Source organism: Terrapene carolina, unplaced genomic scaffold, assembly GCF_002925995.2.
Source record: "Terrapene carolina triunguis isolate 2854851 unplaced genomic scaffold, T_m_triunguis-2.0 Scaffold89, whole genome shotgun sequence".
Classification (NCBI taxonomy): Eukaryota; Metazoa; Chordata; order Testudines; family Emydidae; genus Terrapene; species Terrapene triunguis.
This window is the reverse complement of record NW_020664440.1, coordinates 7,387,212-7,402,597: the sequence shown is the minus strand read 5'-3', so window position 1 is coordinate 7,402,597 and position 15,386 is coordinate 7,387,212. Positions and strand designations below refer to the sequence as shown.

General features: G+C 43.9%; 1 protein-coding gene across 1 annotated transcript; it reads right to left on the bottom strand.

Moving 5' to 3' along the window:
- Positions 1-536: 536 nt before the first annotated feature.
- ARL6IP5 (ADP ribosylation factor like GTPase 6 interacting protein 5) lies at positions 537-15,037 on the bottom strand. Its single transcript, XM_026650241.2, has 3 exons — positions 14,799-15,037; positions 2,000-2,217; positions 537-1,597 (listed from the first exon to the last, which is right to left on the bottom strand). The coding sequence occupies exons 1-3, from the start codon at positions 14,972-14,974 to the stop codon at positions 1,425-1,427; spliced, it is 567 nt and encodes a 188-aa protein (XP_026506026.1). The 5' UTR covers positions 14,975-15,037; the 3' UTR covers positions 537-1,424.
- Between the last annotated feature and the right edge of the window lie 349 nt (positions 15,038-15,386).

The following is a 15,386-nucleotide window of genomic DNA, read 5'->3' as shown; positions in this document are numbered from 1 at the left end:
GATAAATACTTCATAAAAAGGAGGAGAGATGCAAGAGTGCTAGTTACACACTATGTTAATCTGCATACGTTTTTCCATGCATATGGTTTAGGTAGCACAGACTGCAGTCAAGCTGAAGTTTACTGAAGAGATTTGTAACAAGAGCTCTTGAAAGTAATTGCTTACATGAATTTGGAAATGGTTCTAAGAATATGCAATTTATTGTTTTTATTTATGTCTGAAATCTAGTCTTATTTCCCCTGAACAGAGCCACAAGTGGAATAAGTTAGCAAAATGTATGTTTTAGCCAGTGTCGTCTTTAAACTGGAAGAGAGAGTCAGACCACAATTTGGACAATGAGGCAAGTCCTAAAATCTCAAGTGACAGTTTTGTTTTTCAAAAAACTCCAAGTAAGAGAGAGTGTGTCCTAGCTATTCTTACAGTCCAGTTTTGTTTTTTTAAGCATAAAAAAAAAAAAAAAAAAGAAATCAACCAAAAAACCCCACACCTTATAAGTGTGAAATCATGGCTCTATTGAAGTAAAAGAAAAAAAAAAAAAAAAAAAAACCAACAAAAAAAAAACCACACAACCTTCCATGGACTTCAAGAGAGCGAAGATTTCACAGAGACATTTAAGGCTCATAATAACCTTCAGAGACACATGCGCCTCTCCTATGGAATTCAGTCAAATTTGCATAGGTGTATTGCGGGCAGAGCTGGACAAGGGTGCTATATAGTTTACATATGTTGCCCATTTAGACTTTGATCTCCTGCTATAAGAAAATATTACATTTTGTGAACAGACTAGGAGTGTGTGAGGTGACTTGTGCGCTCTAGTCAATTTATTCTTTCCATTTGCTACTTCAGATAAGATGGCTTGAATATAACCCACTTGAAAAGGTAAGTTAAGATGACACCCCCTAGAGGGTCTTTTAGGGAAGTCGGGGGGTGGGGGGGGGGAGGGGGGGGAAAAGAAAAAAAAAAAAAAAAAAGTGTATTGGCAGAGCATTCAGCCAATTCTGACTTTGACAGATTTTTGTCTGCTGACATTGTTAGCCAACCAGTAGAGCACTAAACAGTCCCCCCACCCCATACCATCCCTCCAATGAAGTGCATTATAAATACTTAGACATGACACTGGCTACCAAGAACAGGTTCAGAGACTGCAATTCATGTTTGTTTCTCCCCCACCTCCCCTGCCAGAAAACAAGTGCTTTAAACCATTACACACAAATGCACTAACAGGAAGACATTTTACCATATTATAGAAAGGTGACTCTCTCCTCCCCAGTCTTAGAGGAGCCCTGAATAACTTTGTATACCTGTATCTTGCCATTGTCAATCTGTACAGTACGTGCATCTCACAGACAAATTGAAAGCAAGCTTTGACAAGAGTAAATAGCAACTAAATTCCTGCAACAGATAAGAGCCATATTATGTGCCCCTTATTCCTTCACTTTAGCGATGTAATCAGCCAGTTTGTTGATGTTCTCTTCCTGCTGATCAAGGGCATCAAGGACTATGCCCATAGGGGTCTTCTTCAAACCTATTACTTCCATTTTATTCTCCAGCTTGTTCTTTATGCTCCGAAGCCTCAGAGACGCATGGATAAATATCACTAAGAACAGAAATACATGTTTGTTAACTGACATGCCCCCATTTAATACCTAGCTCTTTAGTGCCCCTCATCTGGCACTTTGAAGGACTCTGTAAATGAGCTGACATCCAAAAGTAGGGAGCTGGAAGTCTAACACGTATGTACTGATATGGTCTGCTTAAGAAAACAAGTAAGTATATGTCCTACCTCCAATATAGTTTATTGTTCTTAAAAGGAAAACTATAGATTCCTTCAAGTTTCACTTGCTAGCAGCCTTGAAAGTCAGTTGTAGAAGATTTGTTTTGGGACAATTTTTAAAACCTCAAATTTCATATATTAAGTGAAGCCAAACATTAATTCAGAGTGAATAGACTTGAGCTTTTAGTTCTAGCCCTGGGAAGTGGGGAGAAAAGCTATACTTACACAGTAGAGGAAATGTTATCCCAAATATGAACACCATGACACCTCCAAAATAGGATATCAAGAAGTAACTAGACAGCAGGATGGCTACCACAAACGCAGTTGGGTACTGCTTCTTGAACTTGCGAAGGATGTCTTTGTTGTGTGATGCCCACACAAAACCTGTGAACACCAGCACTACTACAGTGCCACCAAGGATCATGTTCAGTGGGCTCAGAAATCTGGGGAGAAAGAAAGGGAAAAGTGTTTGAGCAACATCTTCATTTTATAACATAGGAGTTACACATTCAATTTGAGTGTCTCACTAATACACGAGTAGGAAGATAGAGACAATTGACAAGGCTCATGCTTCAATGCCTCAAAACCCTTATCAGCCAGCTTCTGGCATTCACATGTCGTGCTTTGTTAGCCACAACGTTGTCATGCAGAGACCGTAAGCCACTGGTAAGTGAAGCACTGAATTAGTATTGTTCTCATGTGTATTTACACACACTATTCTCCCCTGCCCTGGTTTTTGGAGGAGTTCAGTACTCATGAAAGCAAGGAACTCACATCTGGCTAAAGAGTCCTGACAGGAATCACCCTCAGCACATCTAAACGCGACCACCCATTTCACTCCTGGGCCTTTCCTGAGCAGCATCTGACAGTCATGCCAGATTGTATGATGGCCTGGTGCTTGTCTTCTCCATTTGTGGCTTAAAACTGGATCTAACCTAGTCTTCAGGAGGTGAGAACGCTAGTGATTACCCACTGTACTGCCTTGAGCTTCAGATAATGTTCGGGCCAGGATGTTTCATTTACATTTCCCCCCCACTATATTCTGCAGAATGGTACTTTAGAATACAAATAGAAATCAAATCTTCAGAAATAGTAAATGTAAGAAGAGATGCAGAGGTATCACACGAGTCAAAAATCAGGACAGTCTGTATCCCTATGTAGGGCACTTACTTTCATCAGCGTGATAGGTGCAAACTGCAGGTAGAAGGTGTGTCTCAGGGTCAGAAGGAACTAGGGTCTAGGACAGAGTTGATGGACCTATCCTCCATGAGCCATTTATACTTTTGGCCTTCACCACATCCCCTGGGAATGAGTTCCACAGGTTGGCTGTGCATTGTGTTTGTTTTAAGCCCATAGTTAAGAACAGTTCTGTTTGTATGACCAAGATGATCCTGATTTGCCACTGTCAAAGGGGGTTCATCCCTACTATAGGGATTCCAGTATTTCAGGCTATAGTTCATCTCAGACATAACCAGATGCAACACTAAAGCTAAGTGAGCTGCCCACACTTACATCAGCAGTAAGCTTGGCTCATCCCCTTGGACAACTGCTGTAGCATATGGTAGCATTTATAGTCTGTCCTTAACATCCAACAAAAACGAAGAGCCGTTTCATACACATTATCTAGTTACACTGGCAGCATTTGTATCCACTACTCTGACAAAGGGTTCTGTAGGAAAGGGGAAAACTAATCACTTTTGTTTGAAACAACTCGTCTCCAGTTTCCTCTGTAGATCAGCTGTCCCAACAAGGATGGGACAACTGGATTGAAAATAAAAACCCAAGTTAGCTACCCACCTGCTCCTGTTATTCATGTCTGAGCTCCAGCATGGCACAGAGGAACTCTGATAGGGCAGGCCTGTTTGCAATATTTGAGTCATTTGTCTTGCAGTCAGCCACAGACTATATTTAGTTTAAAACAGTCTCTTAAGCTTCCAGGCTGGAAAAAGTGACCAGCGTTACTCCAGGCAGAAGTTATTTTAAATCTGTGCTCTGCTGCAGCAGGATTTCTGATCAGACTACACTAGTAATGCTAATATATGTTTCAGAACCACAGTGCTTGTATTTTTTTTTACTTTTTTTTTTTTAAAAGTCTAAATACACTTCCTTTCCCCCTCCACCAGGGGAATTAACCTTGTTAACTCCTATTAAACAGAGCAGGTCATTTCTCATAGTTTGCCAGTAGCCTGTCACTAGATTTGGGTGCAGAAGGTAGAGCCTTGTCCCCAGTTAAACATTTGTAGCAAAGTTGATATATTCCACTTCAACATTCACAGGCTTTTATTTATTTCCCCACTTTAGGAGTTGGGGGGGGGGGTTGTATAAATCACTTCTGCCCAAACATTAAATGGAAGAATATTTTTCTCCCTATTGACAGGTAGTTCATACCAAATCTCTACTTTAAAAAACCATGTAAAGTTGTATTCTAGGGAGTTTGTATAGTTGAACTTCCTCAGCTACAGAGGCACAGCTGCAAGTGATCCCACAAGACAGCTTTCCCAAGGAAAGAGTTAATCTGAAGTACATGCTTTCTGAAGTGGGATGAATTGCAAAGAGTACAAAGAAGCTGTGAGTGTAAGTATCAAATGAGATCATTCAGAGCCACATAAAGGCAGATTAGTAGTAATGCTGTCCAAAGAACATGAATATTCATGTTGTGAGCCATGTGGTTCAGATTCCCCAACACTACTGAATTCAATTTGGATGTTCTGTTTTATGCTATTGTCCCCTAGAACATCACTGAAAGCCATTTGCATTATGCAGTACTGCTTCCTGCTCCCAAGTGCTACAACAGGATCATGCTCACAAGAAATAAATGCCATCAGAGAGAAGGAGTCAAATGGTGGCATATTTCACAAAAGCTGCATTCTGCTACCTGAGAGCGTAAATCAGACTTGTGATCACTTTCTAAATATCTGCTATATTTAATGCACCCCCTGATTTAAGCCAGGATGGAACAAATGATCAGGACAATCCTAGTTTTCCAGGTAGAATATTTTGCCTCTGAACTTGTGAACAGTTAGGTTTTCACCTTGGTCCAAAATATCAGAGTAAGTGACAGGAGGGTCCTGTTACAGATAGTGTATGCAAACAGAGTGCAGTGGAACTGCAGTTAAACCTAGGTATTGAGTTTTGGAGCATAGGTTTGAGTTCTTTGCAGCATTTATCCAATACCAGTGATTGGTTAATATGTATTCTTTGAGATTACTTCCTCCCAACCCAAAGTAGAATAATTAGTTCAGTAGATTGTGAACTTCAGAATTGCTTTCCGAAGGGCCAGATTTTTCTCTTTTACATCATTGTAAACCGAAGCATCTCCTCTGATGTCAGGGCTATCTAAGAAAATCATCAGAATCTGTCTCCGGGATGAGCTACACCTGTCTGTAGAATGGAAGCAGCGTGCTAGAGGAGTATCACACCCTAACACTCAGCAGCGCATGGGCTGCGCAAGTGAATGATAGGGAGTGAATTAGGGCCCAGTACAGCAGTTCATTGTTAAGGTAACGAGAGAGAGACAGACACACACACTAGAGCACCAGGTATTGCATGCTTTTGTGCTTGTATCTAAGAATAGGAGTTATATTGACCCATATGCAATCTCTTAAAACTGTCCTGGAAGTTCTTCTTCAACAGCACAGTAAGTCCTGTTGTGGCCTTGCTTATATCTTAGCACAGTCTGATAGTGACTTCCCAGCCCTCATGTTTGAAGCCTAGATTGAAGTCTTTCAAAACTTGCAGAGACTAGATAAGTATCTCCTTACATCTCATCACTTTCTAAATTCAGTTCTCCTTCAGAGATTTATTAGGCATCTAATAGGATAGCAGCACTGTGGCAATGAGTTTTAGGTTGCTCAGACAGCTTGAAAAACAGAAGCTTGGGAAGAAGGCAACAACTAATTTCTCTGTGGGAAACAAGAACTAAGTCAGGAATAATAGTGTCAAGAGGAAGCATAAAGAGCCCAGAACCAACAGCATGCCAAGTGGATGCTGTATTGCTTTCTGGGATGAAGGAGGAGTGAGCCAGAGGTCTCGGTCCGGCAGAGAATGGAACAAATCAGTAGGGAAAAGCCAGCCCTCTAGAGATGGAATTTCTCTGTAGTCTCATGATTACAGCAAGTACCCCTCTGCCTCCTTTCTGAGACACCATTTGCTTTCATACAAAAGGTACAGTAAGACAATGCAAAAAAAAGGTCCATTTCCAGATCGGTTAATATTTGTGCTGTCAGGCTGGTAGGCCTGATTGGGTGAAGGGCAAGGAAGGAAGTCAAGCACTATTCCAAGGGAGCACCGTGGGGGCTCTGTCTGCCTCTCAGAACTTGCTGGATTACTATGAAGCGTGGCCTTATTGAATCCAGACTAGGGTGACCAGACAGCAAGTGTGAAAAATCGGGATGGGGTGGGGGGTGAGGGGGTAATAGGAGCCTATATAAGAAAAAGACCCAAAAAAAATCAGGACTGTCCCTATAAAATCGGGACATCTGGTCACCCTAATCCAGACCTATAGGCGGAAAGTTTGTAGTTACAGTGGTGTTGGAGGAACTGCAAATAGCTGGGCAGAAGACACATCTGACCAGTGAGAGGATGTTAAAAGGAGGTACTGAGTTGTTGAAATCTGAATTCTAAGACAGATGGCTTGCAGTTACCATCACAGGCTACAGGTTAGGTTTTCCTAAGGCTACACATATAATCCAAGGTCTGTTTATATTTTAGAGACACCACGCTACCTCTCATCTGGGTAGCATATTTTCCATAATGGCCTGGTCGAGGGTGTGAATCAACAAACAAAAAAAAGTGAAGGTGATCAGTTGCACGGAGAGGGGATAGCCCAGCAGGCTAGTTTGTCAGCAGCTAAGAATTCAAATAGTCCTTTTGTACGAAGAGCTGGCACTAGGCATAAGCAGATTAAGCAATTGCTTAGGGCCCCCCCATTAATGATTAGTATGTGTTGGGGGGCAAAAATATTCCTGCTGACAGCCCCCAATGGGCTAGCACCAGCACGGTTTGTAAATGAAGGATGGCAGACAGTGCTCCAGTGAGTTTGCTCTTTTACATGACTCTAGGCAGAGGACAGTTCAAGAGGTGGCACTCTGTCAAGCTTTTAAAGTAGGGATGCTTTAAGAACAGACCTAGATTGAGCCTGTGCTTTATTTAGCAGCTGTCACATCTGTCAGTTTGTTTTGCTTTGCATGTGACCTTACTTCAGGAAAGTCTCTATTAAAACACTGGCAGAACCTTTGTTTCTTATTGTGTAGCAGAGCTTTTTGCTAACTGCCTCGTGACGGTGACTAGGCTCACCCTCAACACAATATATTCATTTAGAGGGAATACATACCAAAGGGTGCATATCTTTCTCTAGAGGCCCAAGAAAGTTATGCCGGAGTTCCCCCCCACGCCCACATTCCAGTAAATGAGCAGGCATAGTGTTGCTTTACTCACTTATAAGTTATTTCAAGAGAGCACAGATCAAATTCTGCCCTCAGTTACATCTATGCAATCTCACTGAAGCCAGTACAGTTTGCATAGGTTTAACTGATGGCAGAATTTAGTCCTGTATATTTAAGTAAGTGGGATTGCCAGGTGTCCTACCGGAACGCCCGGTCAAAAAGGGACCCTGGCAGCTCGTCCTTAAAAGTCCAGTCGACAGCGCAGCAGGGCTGGCAGGCTCCCTGCCTGCCTTGGCTCCACGCGGCTCCCAGAAGCAGCGGCATATACCCCCCCTGGCTCCTTAGGTGTAGGGGCAGCTCGGGGTCTCCATGCGCTGCCCCTGCCCCAAGCACCGGCTCTGCAGCTCCCATTGGCAGGAACCGCAGCTAATGGGAACTGCAGGGGTGGCGCCGAGGCTGGGGCAGCATGCAGCTGCTTGAGGTAAGTGCTGCCCAGAGCCTGCACCCCTAGCCTCCCTCCCCCGCCCCCCAACCCGCTGCCCCAGCCCTGATCACCCTCCTGAAGAGAAGAGGAGGAGAATGCAGGTAAAAATCACAACATGAGGCTGTAGGTAAGCAGACTATTAAGCCATATCAGAACAGAGAGGTAAGGTGGGTGAGGTAATATCTTTTCTTGGACCAGCTTCTGTTGGTGAGCAAGACATGTTTTCAAGCTACACAGAGCTCTTTGTTGGGTCTGGGAATTTGGGAAATGTACTAAGATGAAAACAAATATTCTAATTTCTTATGCTAAAGTATGTGCTGTTTGATCTTGTATTTAGCTGTGACACTTAATACATTTCTCAGAACTGACGAAGAGCTCTGTGTAGCTGGAAAACTTGTCTCTCTCACACAAACAGAAGCTGGTCCACTAAAAAAAGATATTACCTTACCCACCTTGTCTAATATCCTGGAACCCACACAGCTACTACAACAGAACAGACAGCTGTTGACTTACACTGCAGATGGGGGGGGGGCGCTCTGGAATCCCCAGCTCATTTTACACTACCAAATTTTATAACAATTTTTACATGGTGTGAAGGCTCTAGTAGCTAAAATTTAAGTCTTTGATGTGCATGACAAAGGAGTTCCAAAATACTGTGCAAGTTTAACTGAATACGCAGTGATTTGACTTTTACTAAAGCAGCATCAGTAAGGGTACGTCTTCACTACCCGCCGTATCGGCAGGTAGCAATCGATTTATCCGGGATCGATTATATCGCGTCTTAATGAGATGCAATATATCGATCCCCGAACGCGCTCACCGTCGACTCCGGAACTCCACCAGAGTGAGCGGCGGTAGCGCAGTCGACGGGGGAGCTGCGGCCGTCGATCCCGCGTCATCTGGACCCCAGGTAATTCGATCCAAGATACTTCGACTTCAGCTACGCTATTCGCGTAGCTGAAGTTGCGTATCTTGGATCGATCCCCCCTGCCTAGTGCAGACCAGCCCTAAGGCATAGAAACCTATTAGGCAAGATTTCATTCTCCTGCCAGAGTGGGAGTCCCCCACTAGGATGCAGGGATGGTCTAGATCAGGGGTCGGCAACCTTTCAGAAGTGGTGTGTAGAGTCTTCATTTATTCACTCAAATTTAAGGTTTTGAGTGCCAGTAATACATTTTAACATTTTTAAGAGTCTTTCTACAAGTCTATAATAGATTACATACAACAATAGTTTATGCAAGTAAATAGGGTTTTAAAATGTTTAAGAAGCTTCATTTAAAAATTAAATTAAAATGCAGAGCTCCCCAGACTGGTGGCCAGGACCCGGGCAGCGAGAGTGCCACTGAAAATCAGCTCGCGTGCTGCCTTTGGCATGCGTGCCATAGGTTACCTACCCGTGGTCTAGGTATATTTGGTTCTCCCTCAGCGCACAGGGATGGAAGAAATGACCTCTTTGAGGTCCCTTCCCAGCCCTATATTTCTAGGACTCTGATCAGAATAAAACTAACACCGTACAATCATGATAGGACAGATCTATAGTTGAATGTTTAAGAAGATATTTTTAGATCTTGGGGGGGGAGGGGGGGTTGGTCTGTTTGTACAGCGCCTGAAACAATGGGGCCCTGTAGCTCCTGCTGAAATACAAATTAATAACAAAAAGGCACAAAGGACAGTTAAGCACCCAATTCCTATTGATTTTGGCGCCCTAATCAGATATTAAATATCTTAGAATAGCTACAAGGCTTCAGTGGGAGAGAGATTCTTAATATGGAGCTCTATTGCTGTGTAAGTCCAGCCTTGAAAAAAAATCAAGTTACTGTATACAATGTGTTTTAACACAAAGCAGCACAGCACAGCGATTCATTCCCACTGGCACTTTTATTCTATACGTAAGCAACTACAATAGCCAAGAAATGTTAGCTTCTAGTTGCTGGATTCACAGTTTTCTACTTAGTCCTGGGGGGGCGGGAGGGGGGGGGCTCACACATGAAGGATTCCCCCCTGCCCCCAATGCAGTGTTATTGTAGTCATGTTGGTCCCAGGATTTTTCTTTTTAAATGTCACACAGGAAGTGTGCACATAATAGGCTGATTACTTAGTGGCCTTTATACTCTGACATCTGGGACCACTACACAGTGATAGCTTTTATGGGATAAGATTAGTGTTCAGATGGTATAGTACCATATGAAGGTTCTCTATTAAACTAGGGGGAAGCTATACAGAGGTAATATTGCAATTTTACACAGCGTGCTCAGCATAAGGGATACAACAGATGCAGCTCCTTATCCCAGGTAGAGGTAACCTGTACTCACTTGAGGTTTCAGAGTGGTAGCCGTGTTAGTCGGTATCAGCAAAAACAACAAGGAGTCCTTGTGGCACCCTAGAGACCAACAAATTTATTTGGGCATAAGCTTTCGTGGGCTATAACCCACTTCACCAGATGCATGGAGTGAAAAATAAAGTAGGAAGGTATAAATATACAGCACATGAAAAGATGGGAGTTGCCTTACCAAGTGGTAACGAGGCCAATTCAATCAGGGTGAATGTGGCCCATTCCCAACAGTTGACAAGTTGGAGCCCCTTATGGTGTGGCTGATGTGGTTAGTTCCTATGATGGTGTCCCTTGAATAGATATGTGGGCAGAGTTGGCAACGGGGTTTGTTTCAGGGATTGGTTCCTTGGTTAGTGTTTCTGTTGTGTGGTGTGTAGTTGCTGGGGAGTATTTGCTTCAGGTAGTGGGGGTGTCTGTAAGCAAGGACTGGCCTGTCTCCCAAGGTCTGACACTGAGGGATCGTCCTCTAGGATAGGTTGTAGATCCCTGATGATGCACTGGAGAAGTTTTAGTAGGGGGCTGTAGGTGAGGGCTAATGGCATTCTGTTACTTTCTTGTTGGGCCTGTCCTGTAGTAGGTGGCTTCTGGCTCTGTCAATCGGTTTCTTCACTTGCCCAGATGGGTATTGTAGTTTTAAGAATGCTTGATAGAGATCCTGTAGGTGCTTGTCTCTGTCTGAGGGATTGGAGCAAATGCCGTTGTATCTTAGGGCTTGGCTTGTATGCCCAAATAAATTTGTTAGTCTCGAAGGTGCCACAAGGACTCCTCATTGTTTTCACTTCAGGTTGGAAATCCAATGAGTTTCCATCTTATTGTCAGATTCAATTTACAACCATAAAAAGAGAAAGAGGGTTTTTATGGTTTTACTAGCAATGTGTAAGATATTAGGAATTGCGTAATGCTGATCATGTTGCCCAACACCATCACGACCACAACTGCCAAATTATTCCAGTATAGAGTGTAGAAATCATACAGCCCAGGGTTACAGACACACCCAGCTTGAATGAGATTAGTTAGGCTACTCTAAAACAGAGTTGACCATGGGGCAAATTTAGCCCTGTTGAGAGTAAGAATTTGGCACACTGCAATGGCCTTTTTGCAGAATCCTGTTACTGCGGCCTTATAAAAGCTCTTGTGCAAGTTAAACCTCATCTTCAACAGGGTTTTCTAGAAGATGTAGAGCCATGATACAGCACTGGATTGCTGCCCAGTGAACAGTTAAGCATGGAGAATTTAGACAAATGACTAAGTCTATGATTTATCAGCAGAGCTTTCTTTAGTTTTCCCACTCAGTGCACTCAGTATTTGAATTGAATTGGTGAAGTCAGCCACAATATGTGCCACATTAAAAAGGGCTGCTTTATGTAATGCACACCCAGAAGTATGGACTTCTGTTTTCCCATTAGGACTTGTTCTTTGCTAAAAGAAATGAGTTTTGCTATTCCATTCAATGGTGGCAGGATCAGCACTCCTAGGATGCAAAGTCTTCACACAGTATGGCACATAACTCAGGAGCAAGAAGATCTCAGACTCCAGATGTGTCTTATCCTGGTGTTTTCACTTCAGGAATTATTTTTGAAAACTAAAACATCAGAACAGTTAATGTTATGGATCTGTGCACCATGCCTGCTGGGGTTTTTATTGGCAGATTCAACACATACACACAGTTGGAAGAAGTGGGTAATATTTTTCCCGTCCTCAGTTACAGGTAGATAATCCTTATTCTAGAACAGGGATTCTCAAACTGGCGATCGGGACCCCTCCGGGGGTCATGAGGTTATTACATGGGAGGGGGGTCACAAGCCATCAATCTCCACCCCAAACCCCGCTTTGACTCCAGCATTTATAATGGTGTTAAATATAAGAAAGTGTTTTTAATTTATAAGGGGGTGGGGCAGGGGGAGAAACACACTCAGAGACTTGCTATGTGAAAGGGGTCACCAGTACAAAAGTTTGAGAGTCACTGTTCTAGATTGAGGATTTGAGTATTGTACATCTGGTAGGGAAATGATTGAGGAGACCAAACAGGTTCAAGTTGTGATGGCAACAACAGTTTATAGTGCTTTTGAGATACTTGGCTGAAAAGTACATTATGACTAATGGGTTATCTGCCTTTCAGAACTGAACATTAGCTAGCAACCTGAGGTAAAGAACTAACACCTGGCCAAGACACAAAGTTGCACTGATTTACCCAACAGTGAGACATTGCACTAGTCTAAACTAAAACTACTTGTCTATTTTAGACATGTAAGAATGCTGACCGTTAAGGGCAGACTAAAGTGACGTAAGCCAGTGCAACTTGTGTGTCTAAAGCAGCACCAAGTAGCCTGCTCAAGGTGACAGAGCCGGGAAAACAACCCAGGAGTCCTGCCTACCAGTTCCATGTTCTAATCACTTGGCCATACAACACCCCTATACTCCCAGTTACCAGCAGCCTTCAAGCTTAGAGCAGGTAGAAGAAAAAGATATTTTATTCCATGCTGCCAGTTCCATAGCTAGTATGCAAAGTAAAAGTATCACCCACTTATGAAGACTACTTCATTTCTCAAAGTTCATTGATGCCAATTGAAAAGCGTGTTGACGACTTTCAGGGGGCTTCAGATTAGGCCACATGTGTTAATGGCCTCAAGAAGTCTGACTGGATGTAGGTTCTTTGCTTTAGCAAGTTTTCATACTGGTTTAATGTTTTAAAATGAACTATCTGGCATCTTTACAACATGCTATATAAACAAGATGGTGCCCTGGCTCACAGGCTTAAAGACAGACCTGATTCAGAGAAAACACAATTCACTATTTAAGTTCTCTGGATTCAGATAAAAGTGTTGCTACTTTACCTGCCTGGACATAATTGCAAATGGTTTGGTTGGTAGATTAAGAGGCCCCCACCCCCATTATCACTACTTTCTGCATCTGCTTCTAAAACACCTTAACTCAAATCTTACAGCAATACTCTAGAGCAGTGGTTCCCAAACTTTAACCACCTGTGAACCCCTTTCACTAAAATGTCAAGTCTCATGAACCCCCTCCTAAAAATGAATATTTCCAGGGATTTTCTCCTTTACTTGAGTATAAATTATAAAAGCAGTGATCTTGAAAATAAAAGATTTGTTTTATGACATTACACATTGTTTATTATTATTATTAATCATTGCAGTATTTTTATTACATTATGAAAACGGCAACACTGCCAAGATCTCACTTTCGTAGCTTGTATCACTTTGAATAAGCCTGTTATAAGACAAGGCTCCTATGTTTCATCAAAGAGTATCAGATGCGAAACAGCATGAAGGTATTTAAGAAGCCAACTCAAAAAGTTCCTCCTACACAAGCATTCAGGTCTTGAGGAGTCCAGGCAAACAACACATATTATAACAAAGCCTAAACTTGTTCTTCATAATTTTAAAAACAATACTAGCTGCCTATTTAATTTTAAAAACAGCAAAAAAATATCCACCTCCCTTTCCATTTCTTATAAGGAGTCTTGAAGTTTTAATCTCCTCAGTCTGATAGATATGCTTGCTTTGATCTGCTTAGCTCTTGGAAGTCCAGGGGCTCCGGGCTGCTGGCCCTGTGGTGCCTGGAGTCCCTAAGGACAGCTATGTCCGCCATTAGGGAATTTTTTCCTGAGAACCCTCTATAACATTTCACAAACCCCAGTTTGGGAACCACTGCTCTAGAGGGAGCCACACCAGATCCCCATTAGAAAGGGGTTAAATTTTTAGTCTCCATACATTCTCCAGGAGCAGAAGGGCTCTATGGTGCAGTTGTGCTCAGAGAGTACACCAATACCCAAATGAGACCCCATGTGCAAAACAATCCTGCTCTTATCATTGGACTTCCAGCACTGACTGCTTCAGGAACTGATCCTGCTCCCCCTCAACAGACCTGGAGCCCTATCCTGACCTCAGACACAACAGACGCAATACCATGACTGAACAAAATTGGTCCCCTGCACTTTATGAAAAAACACACACAAAATCCATCAATAGCCAACCATGCACCCCTTTCACTTTCTAAATTCTAACTTGCCGGATTCTGCCCTATGGCTGGTAAACCTTTAAGCAGAAAGCACATCACTGCAGAGGAAGTGGTTTTATTTTTAAAAAGAAAAGCAGCGTTATGAAGAGAGCAACACATCCAATTCATAAAGTCAGTGTTGTTTTTTAAGACTGAGCAAGACGTTAAATTTTTCGATTGGATGTTAAGCTTTAAACTATAGGTCTCCCAAACAAACAAGCACACACACAAACATATACACACATGCCTGCAAACAACAGCCAACAGAGAAAGAGGGAGATTGAGGGGAGGAGCTGTTTTAGGACTCCTACTACACAACTGTGCTTTCAAAAGGAAGCCACACCAGCAAACCTTCCACTGAGTCACACCCTTTTTTTTGGCCAAGAGGAATAGAACCAACTCTTCTGGTTTAAATTCAGAAACCAAGTTATGTTTGCTGCCTCCCTTAAGACAGCCAAGTTCTTGCACAGTCCCTTTAGCCTACTTGTGCTGCGGCCGGGTAACTGTGCGGCCTCCACGGTACAAGAACAGAGCTGGAAGCGCTGCGTGGGGGGACACGGTGACACGGCCATCAACGTCCTGATCCTAAATCCCACTTTATAACCGCGTCTGCGCCACGCCGCAGCCCAGGAAGAAGTTGCCTCGCTCATCTCCAGGACCCAGCAAGCGGCCTGCCGAGCTGAACCCCAGCCCTTGCAGGTGCAGGTGCCCAAACCCTGGGCTCCCCTCCTGGCAGCGCAGAGAGGGGAAGGAGGGGGCGCCCCTTTGGCTACCCACCCCTCCTGCGCAGGAGAAGGGCAGACTCACCCCACGACGGAGATGACCACGGCCGCCAGCAGCAGGTAATTGGTCTGGTAATAGAGCAGGTTGCTGACCACCCGGTTGTTCCATTTGGACACGTCTTTGCAATCCGGCCAGGCGAAGCGCTCGAAGCCGGGGAAGAAGTCGTCCCAGGCTCTCCGGGGGGCGAGTTGCACATCCATCGCTCTCTCCCCTCCGGCTCCGTGCGCTGCGCCGCGGCGCGTCAGCTGGGCCGGGTTCAAGAGCTCCCGGCAGCGAATCAGCGCAGCCGGCTGGCTCAGCTGGGCGGGGAGCGACCCCGCGCCGGCCAGGCGGAGCCGCGGCAGGAGGGGTTTATTTCCCTCCTCCTTGCCTCCCCTTCCTCCCCTGCGGCATGCAGCGGGTGGGGCAATGTGAACGAGAGGCGATGGGGCAAGCACACGAGAGCGGTGTTTTAAATGCCGCATTTTCAACAAGGATTCTTCCCCTCGGGGTCTTGTTGCTGTTGTTGTTGCAACACTGCCTTTCAAAAAGCAACACAGGGTCCTGTGGCACCTTTAAGACTAGCAGAAGTATTGGGAGCATAAGCTTGCGTGGGTAAGAACCTCACTTCTT